At 50.3% G+C, this 12,312-nt stretch overlaps 1 protein-coding gene across 7 annotated transcripts in view; it reads left to right on the top strand.

Annotated features, from left to right (window-relative positions):
* The first annotated feature begins 2,796 nt into the window (after window positions 1-2,796).
* LOC140476930 (receptor-type tyrosine-protein phosphatase mu-like) overlaps window positions 2,797-12,312 on the top strand; it is an 887,393-nt gene continuing 877,877 nt past the window's right edge. For 4 of the 7 annotated variants that reach the window (XM_072569881.1, XM_072569880.1, XM_072569879.1 and 1 more), the window contains exon 1: window positions 2,797-3,036. In XM_072569881.1, the coding sequence (XP_072425982.1) occupies window positions 2,964-3,036 (73 nt within the window). In that variant the 5' untranslated portion in view covers window positions 2,797-2,963. The remainder of the gene's footprint in view (window positions 3,037-12,312) is intronic. The other 3 variants (XM_072569884.1, XM_072569883.1, XM_072569882.1) reach the window with 1 other exon arrangement.

Below are 12,312 nucleotides of genomic sequence, written 5' to 3'. Positions count from 1 at the left end.
ACAAATCCGGTCTCAACTACAATCATACAGCTGTTATCACTCAGGGTAAGACCCTCACTTTCTGCTCTCTCTTGTCCTCCCACTTCTTTCTCCCCCTTTCCTCTCCTTACTTCTCATTCCATCCCTTTCTTCTCTCACCATCTTTCTGCTCTTTCTCCCCCCCCACCCCCCTGGTTCTCCACTCCACTTTCTCTTCCTGTCTTCTCTTCAATCTCACTTAGATCACCTCCTTTCTCCTCTTTTACCTCTCTCTTTCCTTGTTTTTCCACTCTCCTCATTCCTTCTCTCTTTTCCATTTATCTCTTCTCCCACATTCCCTCCCTTTCATCTCCTCTCACATCTTCCTCGAATTTCTCTGCATTCTGATATTTTTCCTCATTCCACCTCTCCCTCTTTCTCCTCTTCCCATTCTTTCTCTCCTTTATCTATTCTCTCTCTCCTCCCACTCTCTTTCTTCTCTCTGTATCTCTTTCCTTGTTTCTCCACTTTTCCTATCTTCTTCTCCTCACTCTCGTTACTTCCCTCTCCCTTCCTTCTCCCTTCTCTCTTCCCGTCCTCTATTTTCTTTTCTCTCTCCTCCCTTCTCCTCCTCCCTCTTGTTCAAGAAGGGGAGTAGGGATAATCCTAGTAACTATAGGCCAGTGAGTCTCACTTCTGTTGTGGGCAAAGTCTTAGAGAGAATTGTAAGGGATAGGATTTATGCACATCTGGATAAGAATAATGTGATCAAGGATAGTCAGCATGGTTTTGTGAAGGTCAGGTCGTGCCTCACAAACCTTATTGAATTCTTTGAGAAGGTGACTAAGGAGGTAGATGAGGGGAAAGCGGTAGATGTGGTATATATGGATTTTAGTAACGCGTTTGATAAGGTCCCCCATGGTAGGCTACTGCAGAAAATACAGAGATATTGCATTGAGGGCGAGTTGGAGGTTTGGATTAGGAATTGGCTGGCTGGAAGAAGACAGAGGGTAGTAGTTGATGGCAAAGGTTCATCTTGGAGTGCCGTCACTAGCAGTGTTCCGCAAGGATCTGTTTTGGGACCATTGCTGTTTGTCATTTTTATAAATGACCTGGAGGAAGGGTTAGAAGGTTGGGTGAGCAAGTTTGCGGATGATACGAAAGTCGGAGGAGTTGTAGACAGTGAGGAAGGATGTGGCAGGTTACAGCGGGATATAGAGAAGCTGCAGAGCTGGGCAGAAAGGTGGCAAATGGAGTTCAATGTAGCTAAGTGTGAGGTGATTCACTTTGGTAAGAGTAACAAAAAGATGGGGTACTGGGCTAATGGTCGGATACTTGGTAGTGTGGAAGAGCAGAGGGATCTTGGTGTCCATGTACACAGATCTCTGAAAGTTGCCACCCAGGTAAATAGTGCAGTGAAGAAGGCATATGGCGTACTGGCTTTTATTGGTAGAGGAATTGAGTTCCAGAGTCCTGAGGTCATGCTGCAGTTGTATAAGACTCTGGTGAGGCCGCATCTGGAATATTGTGTGCAGTTTTGGTCGCCATACTATAGGAAGGATGTGGAGGCACTGGAACGGGTGCAGAGGAAGTTTACCAGGATGTTGCCTGGTATGGTAGGAAGATCCTATGAGGAAAGGCTGAGGCACTTGGGGTTGTTTTCATTGGAGAAAAGAAGGTTTAGGGGTGACTTGATAGAGGTGTACAAGATGATTAGGGGGTTAGATAGGGTTGACAGTGAGAACCTTTTTCCACGTATGGAGTCAGCTATTACAAGGGGGCATAGCTTTAAATTAAGGGGGGGTAGATATAGGACTGATGTTAGGGGTAGGTTCTTCACTCAGCAAGTCGTAAGTTCATGGAATGCCCTGCCAGTAGCAGTGGTGGACTCTCCCTCTTTATGGGTATTTAAGCGGGCATTGGATAGGTATATGGAGGATAGTGGGTTAGTGTAGGTTAGGTGGGCTTGGATCGGCGCAACATCGAGGGCCGAAGGGCCTGTACTGCGCTGTATTCTTCTATGTTCTATGTTCTCTCTCCTTTCCTCTCTCTTTCTTCTCCTCCCTCTCCTTTTTCCACTCTCTTTCTTCTCCCTATCTCCTCCTCCCTCTCTTTTTCCTCTCTTTCTTCTCTCTCCTCCTCTCTCTTCTCCTCGTCCCTCTCTTTTTCCTCTCTCTTTCTTCTCCTCCCTTTTTTCTACTCTCTTTCTTCTCCCTCTCTCCTCCTCCCTCTCTTTTTCCTCTCTCTTTCTTTTCCCTCTCTCCTCCTCCCTCTCTTTTTCCTCTCTTTCTCCTGTCTTTCTTCTCTCTGCCCTCTCTCTTTCTTCTCTCTTCTTCTCCTCCTCCCTCTCTTTTTCCTCTCTTTCTCCTCCTCCCTCTCTTTTTCCTCTCTCTTTCTTCTCTCTCCTTCTCCACCTCACTCTTTTTTCTCACTCTTTCTTCTCTCTCCTCTCTCTTCTCTCTCCTTCTCCTCCTCCCTCTCTTTTTTCTCTTCTTCTCCTCCTCCCTCTCTTTTTCCTCTCTCTTTCTTCTCCTCCCTCTCTTTCTTCTCTCTGTCTCCTCCCTCTCTCTTTTCCTCTCTTCTCTCTCTCCTCCTTTCTTCTCCTCCCTCTCTCTCTTTCTTCTTCCTCTCCTTCCTTCCCCCTCTACCCTTCACCCATCTCCTCTCCGGGTCGCTGTCACTTTCCATTGAAACCAATTGGCTTTTTTTTGTCGAGCTGGGTTCCGGACTGGAGTTGAGAGCGCTGCGCGTCCCCGAGAGCCGCACGCCCCCGAGAGGGAAGGGAAGGCGATGACGGGCGCGCGGACGCGCCTGCCGGGCGGCGGGCACGCGCCCCCCCCCCCCGACGTCAGCTCTTTGCTGGCCAGACTGTCAGAGCCAAGTCACCAGAAGTAGTGGAAAATACAGCGGAGCGTGTGAGGAGCTGAACTTGGGCAGAGAGCGCCGGCGGATTGCTGCTCTCTCCCTCTCCCACTCTGCAGCCGCTTCCCAATCTAGGCTCCGGCATGCAGCCGCTTCTAACTTACCTTCTGCTGGGGCTGAATCTTTCCCTGGGAGTCAGAGGACAGACGTTTGCAGGTAAGAGCAAGCTCGATGCGTGCAGTAAAGTGATTTCCTGCAAACAGCTCGCCTGTAAACCTCCCACCCTTGACAGCCCGAACCCACCATGTCCCTGACCTGCTCACCTCCCCCCCACACTATCCCTCTCTCACCCCCAGTCTCTGGGAGCCCACTCTTTATCATACTGTCAGCCCAGGGGTCCCTGCTCTGGGAGCTCCTCTGTCTGTCTCTAGCTCTGTCTGGGACCCTGTCCAGAGAGCAGCTCGCACTGGGATCGCCTCCCGGATTCCCCCCACCCCCTATCCATTCCCACCTCCTGACATAGCTTCCCCCACCCCACCACCCTCCCGATCCTTTACTACCCTCCCCAGGCATGGGAATCTGTCACTATCCCTGAAATCCCCTCTCTGTCTCTGGGACCCTCCTCCATGTCTCTGGCACCCTTTCCCTGAGATTCCCCCCCTCCCTATGGGATCCTTTCCCTATCCCTGAGATTCCCCCCTTCCCTATGGGATCCTTTCTCTGTCCCTGAGATTCCCCCCCATGGGATCCTTTCCCTGTCCCTGAGATTCCCCCCTTCCCTGTGGGATCCTTTCCCCATCCCTGAGATCCCCCTCCCTTTGGTATCCCATCTTCTCCCCGCTCCCCTTCCCCACCCACCCAACCTTTCCCCTACCCCCTCCCCCTCTAGCCCCCTCCCCCTCCAGCTCCCTGCTCCCTTCCCCTCTGGACAACTTTCCTCTAGCCCCTTCCTCAGCCTCTAGCTCCCTCCCTATCTTCCAAGCCCCTCCCAGCCTACTCCCTTCCTTCTAGCCCCCTCCTTCCCTCCCTCTCCTCTAGCCCCCTCCTCCAGCCCCCTCCCCTCCAGAACCCTCCCTATCCTCTAGCCCCTCCAGTTGTGTCAACTTTAGATTTGAACGAGAGCGAACAAATCTTGGAGCATGGGAACCATCCTCCCTCCCTGTCCCTGTCCCAGCTCCTGGCCTCCTGTTGTGCCCTGGTTCCAGCACCAGCTGTCTGTGTTACACTGAGATCCGCTCGGAGTTCTCCCCAGTCTGGGACGGCTCCCGGTCCCTGGACCGTGCATCAGACTGACTCCTACCCCATCCCCGGCCAGCAGTGGCGGGCGGAAGTTTGCAGCCTCGGGGCGGGCTTCTGGTTCAGCAGCTTCCCACCCTGGGAAGTTCCAACTTCAGACAACCCTGTCCCTCCCCTACTCCCCAGCTCTCTCCCACTCCCTGTTCCCCACTCCCCATCTCTCTCTCTCTCTCTGTGTTCCCCACTCCCCAACTCTCTGTCTCTCTCTGTTCCCCACTCCCCAACTCTGTCTCCATCTCTCTCTCTATGTTCCCAATTTCCAGCTCTCTGTCTCTCTGTGTTCCCCACACCCCAGCTCTCTCTCTCTCTCCGTTCCCCATTCCCCAGGTCTCTGTCTCTTTCTCTCTCTGTGTTCCCCACTCCCAGCTCTCTCCCACTCACTGTTCCCCACTCCCCAGCTCTCTCTCTCTCTCTGTTCCCCCTCCCCGGGTCTGTCTGTTTCCCTCTCTGTGTTCCCCATTCTCCAGCTCTCTGTCTCTGTCTCTCTCTTTCTGCGTTCCCCACTCCCCAGCTCTTTGTCTCTCTCTCTCTCTCTCTCTCTGTTCCCCACTCCCCAGGTCTCTGTCTCTCTCTCTCTCTATCCACCACTCCCAGCTCTCTCCCACTCACTGTTCCCCACTCCCCAGCTCTCTCTCTCTCTCTCTGTTCCCCACTCCCCAGCTCGCTGTCTCTCTCTCTCTCTTCCCCACTCCCCAGCTCTCTGTCTCTCTCTCTGTTCCCCACTCCCCAGCTCTCTCTCTCTCTATCTCTGTCCACTACTCCCAGCTCGCTGTCTCTCTCTCTCTCTTCCCCACTCCCCAGCTCTCTGTCTCTCTCTCTGTGTTCCCCACTCCCAGCTCTCTCCCAATCACTGTTCCCCACTCCCCAGCCCTCTGTCCACTTACTCCAAATCCCACCCCCGGCAAGTTAAACTTTTCACCACCTCCACACCCTACCCGTTCATACCCGGCTGAGTAAGCGAGCAGCCTGTGCAATGAGAATGAAGCAGTGAAATATTACTCTCAACACACTGAAACTGGAGATCAGATACTCCAAGGAAGGATTTGGAGATTTGAAACGTGCTGAACATTTTATTTTTGGTGTGTGTGTGTGTGTGTTGGGGGGAGGTGGGGGTGTATGAAACTCTCCCTCCTGTTGTTTTGGTTTTGGGAAACAGTTATAAATGGCGTTAGCAGAACATTTCAAGATGTCGCAAAACTCAACTGCAAGTTCTCCTGGAAGTCGGCCACAGCTGGAGAGAGCCAGAGACTGTTCCAGGCCCCGGGAAGGGAGGCACAGAATTTAGGCATTGACTGCCCCAGAATGTGGGGGCTAGGACGGGAGCGAGAATGGCCATGTTGGCAGGGCTGACATCTTATTGAAAGTGTGTGTGTGTACAAAGTTACCCATAAAATGTGGGAAGGACCGACTGTCCCGGTGAAAACTCAGACAAAGCGGGAATCCCAAATTTAGCTTCGGGGAAAAATATAGGGATTCCAACCCGGGATACTCCAGGGTGGATGGGGAGAGTGGGATGCGATGGGGGGGACTGAAAGCCACTTTTCAGTCAGTCGTGGTGTTTCATGAAGGAGAGGACAGAGTGAAACAGAGCGGAGGTAAAGTTACACGGGAATGTTCACAGGGTGCCTGGTCTGTGCTTCAGCGCTGGGAGTTAGTGTGAAGGGGAGCAGGAGTTGCTGATTTACTGAGCTCGGGGTGGTACAGCCCACCCAGGGGGGTTCTGGTTTCAGCCTGTGAGAGCAGGCGCTGTACTGGGCTCACAAGGCAACGGAATAAACTACACATTCCCGGTATCCGCTTCTCTCTCTCTCTCTCTCCCCTCTCCCCCCTTTCTCTCTGTCGCCCCCTTTCTCTCTCTCCCCCCTTTCTCTCTCTCTCTCCTTCTCTCTCTCACTCTCCCCCTTTCTCTCCCCTTCTCTCCCTCTCCCCCTTTCTCTCTCTCTTTCCCCCCTCTCTCTCCCCCCTCTCTCTCCACGTGGTGCCACTGTTTAAGAAGGGTGGTAAAGACAAGCCAGGGAATTATAGACTGGTGAGCCTGACCTCGGTGGTGGGCAAGTTGTTGGAGGGAATCCTGAGGGACAGGATATACATGTATTTGGAAAGGACTGATTTGGGATAATCAACATGGCTATCTTGGATAATCAACATGGCTTTGTGCATGTCTCACTATCTTGATTGAGTTTTTTGAAGAAGTAATTTGTTACTTCTTGATGAGGGCAGAGCAGTAGATGTGATCTATATAGACTTCAGTAAGGCGTTCGACAAGGTTCCCCATGGGAGACTGATTAGCTAGGTTAGATCTCATGGAATACCGGGAGAACTAGCCATTTGGATACAGAACTGGCTCAAAGGTAGAAGACAGAGGGTGGTGGTGGAGGGTTGTTTTTCAGACTGGAGGCCTGTGACCAGTGGAGTGCCAGAAGGATTGGTGCTGGGCTCTCTACTTTTTGTCATTTACATAAATGATTTGGATGTGAGCATAAGAGGTACAGTTAGTAAGTTTGCAGATGACACCAAATTTGGAGATGTAGTGGACAGTGAAGAGGGTTACCTCGGATTATAACAGGATCTTCATCAGATGGGCCAATGGGCTGAGAAGTGGCAGATGGAGTTTAATTCAGATAAATGCGAGGTGCTGCGTTTTGGGAAAGCAAATCTTAGCAGGACTTATACACTTAATGGTAAGGTCCTAGAGAGTGTTGCTGAACAAAGAGACCTTGGAGTGTAGGTTCATAGCTCCTTGAAAGTGGAGTCGCAGGTAGATAGGATAATGAAGAAGGCGTTTGGTATGCTTTCCTTTATTGGTCAGAGTATTGAGTACAGGAGTTGGGAGATCATGTTGCAGCTGTACAGGACATTGGTTAGGCCACTGTTGGAATATTGTGTGGAATTCTGGTCTACTTCCTATCGGAAAGATGTTGTGAAACTTGAAAGGGTTCTGAAAAGATTTGCCAGGGTTGGAGGATCTGAGCTACAGGGAGAGGCTGAACAGGCTTGGGCTGTCTCCCCCTTTCTCTCTCTCTCTCTCCCACTTTCTCTCTCTCCCACCTTTCTCTCTCTCTCCCCCTTCTCTCTCTCCCCCTCTCTCTCCCCCCTTCTCTCACTCTCTCCCCTCTCTCTCTCCCTCCCTCCTCTCTCTCCCCCCTCTCTCTCCTCCTCTCTCCCCCCTCTTTCTCTCTCCCTCCTTTCTCTCTCCCCTTTCTCTCTCCCCCTTTTTCTCTCTCCCCCTTTCTCTCTCCCCCTTCTCTCTCCCCTCTTTCTCTCTCCCCTTTCTCTCTCCCTCCACCTTTCTCTCTCTCTCCTCTTTCTCCCTCCCTCCCCTTTCTCTCTCTCCCCCCTTTCTCTCCCCCTCCCCCTCCCTCACCCCATCCCCCACACTCTCTCCACCACACTCTCTCCACCACACTCTCTCCCTCCCTCTCCCCCACACTCTCCCCCCACTCTCTCTCCCCTCCCTCTCCCCCCACTCTCTCTCCCCTCCCTCTCCCCCCTCCCCCTCCCTCTCCCCTCCCCCTCTCCTCTCTCCTCCCCCTCTCCCCCCTCCCCCTCTCCTCTCTCCTCCCCCTCTCCTCTCTCCCTCTCCCCCCAACCAATCCCTCTCCCCCACACTCCCCCCTCACTCTCCCCCCACCCCCTCCCTCTCCTCCCCTGACTCTCCCCCACCCCCCTCCCTCTCACCCCTCTCCCCCACCCCCCTCCCTCTCACCCCTCTCCCCCCACCCCCTCCCCCCTCTCTCCCCCTCCCCTCCCCTCTCTCCCCCTCCCCTCTCTGCCCCCCTCCCCTCTCTGCCCCCCTCCCCCTCCCGTCTCTCCCCCTTCTCCTCCCCCCTCTCTCTTCCCCCTCCTCCCCCCCCTCCACCCTCTCTCTCTCTCCCTCCCCCCCTCTCTCTGACATCAGTTCCCACAGGTGCAGCGGGAGATGTGCCCAGAGTTAATGTGGGACCTTCCTGACTAATGACTCCATCAAACGCTGGGTGTCGTGACCTGAGTGTTGGGATTATGAGCGAAACTGCTCTTGAATAGACCGGCATTGCACTCGGCTGTCTGGGGTTAGCTTTGTGCTGAAATGCCGGTGTTAATATTCCCATGCCCTCCTGCTGAAAATATCTCGCACTGGGAGCTCTGTCTCTGATCAGAGACGGTCAGAAATCAAAGCACAGTTCTCTCCACTTTGATTCCGCTCGGAATAAAGCGTGTGAATTGCATCTTGCTTAATCAGTCTTGGGGAAGATTCGCGGATCCCATTCCGCCTCTTGGAAACTTTCTCGTATCCACTATTCCGCAGTCCTTTCCGAAAGCACCTCTCTCCCAGGGAGAAGCGGAGGTGTACAGCCATGCGGGAGAGAGTGCAGTTGAATTTAACACGCCACTTTAACCAGCCATGTGCTATCTGCAGTTTATATCCAGCTCCTGTCCTGACACTGCCTTAGTTACCAAGTGAGAACCACCTTCCATCCAGACTATAGCCGGACTGGGGTGGTTCTGCACAGAGCTCCGGCTCCTGCATTGTGTTAAACGGACCGAAAACTTCAAGCCGGGAAACTTCCTGAGCTCACGGTCACACACACGGGCCGAATGAAGTTTACCTTCCAGGCAGCAGATCGAGGTGAAAGGCTGCCTTTCTCTTCCTCCCTCATAGATCGAAAGGGAAGCGTTTTAAAGAGTCATAGAGACGTACAGCCCGGAAAGAGACCCTTCGGTCCAACTGTCCACCTCATCCACACCCACGAACAGCTGGGGGAGCGGGATTGAGACCAGTTTCAGTCAAACGGAACTGACTCCATTGGGGCCAGGATAATAGACATGGGGCCTGGGGAGATATTGTACTGTTGTGCCTTTCCTTACGGTGACTCTGGGATTGAACACCAGTTTTGGCTTCCATTCCCACTCCCTACAACACACAGGGGGAAACAACTCCTGGCTATGTTGCAGCCAGTTCATTTGCAAAGACCCTTTCTGTTTTTTAAAATCAGATTGTGTGACTCTTGTATCATTCTAATCAAGGACGGGTTTGTAGCACGGATGGAGGCCCTTCTCACCACCCCCTCTGTGTTGGGTTTTATATAGCAATCCTAAACTGGCCCCTTTGCCCCCATCTTAAAGATAGTGGAGTCAAGGGGTATGGAGATAAGGCTGGAACAGGATACTGATTAGGAATGATCAGCCATGATCATATTGAATGGCGGTGCAGGCTCGAAGGGCAGAATGGCCTACTCCTGCATCTATTGTCTATTGTCTATTATCTCTCTCAGTAGCCTCAGAGTTTCCTCATAACATGTTCTGGAAAGTCGTCTTCCTGCTCTTTGAATGATGCACAAAGACAAACCAATTGCACTCTGGTGTTTATTTAATGGCGAACAGTGGTTCTCTGAGTCTAGTCTGTAGGACTGGGTTCCAATAGAAGGCTCAGTGGTTGAGACTTGGCATGAGTTCCATTTAAAATAGGACAAGCCCCAAAACCAACCAAATAAAGGCCAGTTGATCAGTGAAGAGGGGAAACAAGGCATTAGGAGGTGAGCAGCTGTGATGGAATAATGAGAGCAGGGACTGAGCTGGGGGTCAGTATCCTTAATGACAAGAGCCACTTTTAAAAATAAACTAAGGGGTGAAATGCTATCATTCAACTGTCAATAATGGTAAACAATAAGAACAGAGACACATTTCAACGACATTTGCAAGATCTTTATAATCAAAACAAATTGGTTGCACAATGCTTTCTTAAATTGTTAACACGAATTTAAAGAAACCAAACAAGCCATTTAATTACCATCAAAGTGATCCAGGTAGAACGCATGCTTGAGTCCTTAATGAGCCACACTCTGCTCCAAGCCACTGTTTGTAGACTCCTGGGCTATGCCAAGGATTTGGCAGGAGTTAAACGAGATGCCTTTGTTCCTGAGCACCTTATTTTCTTGGAAGTTGTTGCTCATTTTTAATACTGAGTTAACAGTTGGTTCAGCACTTAGCAACAAATTGAAAACAAAAAAACATACAATGTGGCCAAGATTCGTGGTGAACAGGAGGATTTAGGTACTTTGCAAAACAGACAAAGATGACTCAAAAGGGGGGTAGAAAATGAACTTTGAGGGTAAACTGCAAGTAATATCAGAGAGAGGTCAACATAAACCCCTTAGGGAATGAAGTTGGGGAAATAATAATGGGGAACTAGGAAATGTCAGAGGAGATAAAAAAATATGTTTCATCTTCACAGGAGAAGTGTAGAAGGAGGAGAGAGAATTAATACAATAGCTATCACTGGAAAAAAAGATATAGAGAAATTAATGGGTATAAAGACTGTTAGGCCCTCTCCATCTGATGGGATGTCATAGAGTCATAGAGATGTACAGCATTGAAACAGACCCTTCGGTCCAACCCATCCATGCCGATCAGATATCCCAACCCAATCTAGTCCCACCTGCCAGCACCCAGCCCATATCCCTCCAAACCCTTCCTATTCATATACCCATCCAGATACCTGTTGAATGTTGCAATTGTACCAGCCTCCACCACTTCCTCTGGCAACTCATTCCATACCACCCTCTGAGAGAAAAGGTTGCCCCTCAGGTCTCTTTTATATCTTTCTCCTCTCACCCTAAACTAATGCCCTCTAGTTCTGGACTCTCCCAACCCATGGAAAAGACTTTGTCTATTGATCCTATCCATGCCCCTCATAATTTTTGTAAACCTCTATAAGGTCACCCCTCTGCGTCCGACACTCCAGGGCAAACAGCCCCAGCCTGTTCAGCCTCTCCCTATAGCTCAAACCCTCCAACCCTAGCAACATCCTTGTAAATCTTTTCTGAACATTTTCAAGTTTCACAACATCTTTCCAATAGGAAGGAGACCACAATTGCACGCAATATTCCGACAGTGGCCTAACCAATGTCCTGTACAGTCGCAACATGACTTCCCAACTCCTGTACTCAATACTCTGACCAATAAAGGAAAGCATACCAAATGCCTTCTTCACTATCCTATCTACCTGCGACTCCACTTTCAAAGAGCTACGAACCTGCACTCCAAGGTCTCTTTGTTTCAGCAACACTCCCTAGGACCTTACCATTAAGTGTATAAGTCCTGCTAAGATTTGCTTTCCCAAAATGCAGCACCTCGCATTTATCTGACTTAAACTCCATCTGCCACTTCTCAGCCCATTAGTCTGTCTGATCAAGATCCTACTGTAATCTGAGGTAACCCTCTTCACTGTCCACTGTTAAAGAATATCTTCCGAGATAATGGATACACTGGTACTAATCTTCCAAGAATCCTTAGTGGCTGGAGGATCGGAAAACTACTTATGTCACACTCTCACTTAAAAAGGAAAAGGGACAATAATGGTAAATATAGAACAGTGCACATAACATAGAGGAGCTGAATATTATTTCAAAGATGGAATATTGCAGAATGCTGCAGCACAGAGGGATTTGGTCATCTCTGTGTATACATTACAAAAACCTATCAACAAAGTTTTAAATTATTAACTAATAGGGCATCACTGACTCAGGCAGCATTTGTTGTACATCCTTAGTTACCCTTGAGAGGGTGGTGGTAAGCTGCTTTCTCCAACTGCTGCTGTCCATGAGGGCTAGGTAGACCCACAGTGCTGTTTGGTGAAGAATTTCAGGACTTTGACCCAAAGAATGGGTAATAATAAAAGCAAATAGAATGTTAGCCTTTAGTTTGGAGGGAATGAGCTGCCAGAGGAAGTGATGGAGGCTGGTACAATTACAGCATTTAAAAGGCTTCTGGGTGGGTATATGAATAGGAAGGTTTTAGAGAGATATGGGTTAAGTGCTGGCAAGTGGGACTAGATTGGGTTGGGATATCTGGTCGGCGTGGACGAGTTGGACTGAAGATCCTGTTTCCGTGCTGTACATCTCTGTGACTCTATGACAGATAGACTGCCAATGAAGGCAGCCCATTGAAGGTTCAGCAGGTTAATTTCAGTTATTGAAGGATTTTCTTATGAGGAGGTATTGAGAAGGTTGTGATTGCACTTATTGGAGTTTAGAAGAATGAGAGGCAGCCTTATTGAAGCAGATAAGGCCTTTCGGGGTTTTGACAGGGGAGAGGTGGAGAGGTTGCTTCCCTTTCTGGGAGGGTCTAGGGCCAGAGGAAGTAATTCAAAATAAGAGATTGCTCTTTTAAGATAGAGATGAGGAGGAATTGGATCCCTTAGAGGTTTGTGAATCTGTG

Source organism: Chiloscyllium punctatum, chromosome 5, assembly GCF_047496795.1.
Source record: "Chiloscyllium punctatum isolate Juve2018m chromosome 5, sChiPun1.3, whole genome shotgun sequence".
Classification (NCBI taxonomy): domain Eukaryota; kingdom Metazoa; phylum Chordata; class Chondrichthyes; order Orectolobiformes; family Hemiscylliidae; genus Chiloscyllium; species Chiloscyllium punctatum.
The sequence above is the reverse complement of the archived record's forward strand: the minus strand, read 5'-3'. Positions and strand labels throughout refer to the sequence as shown.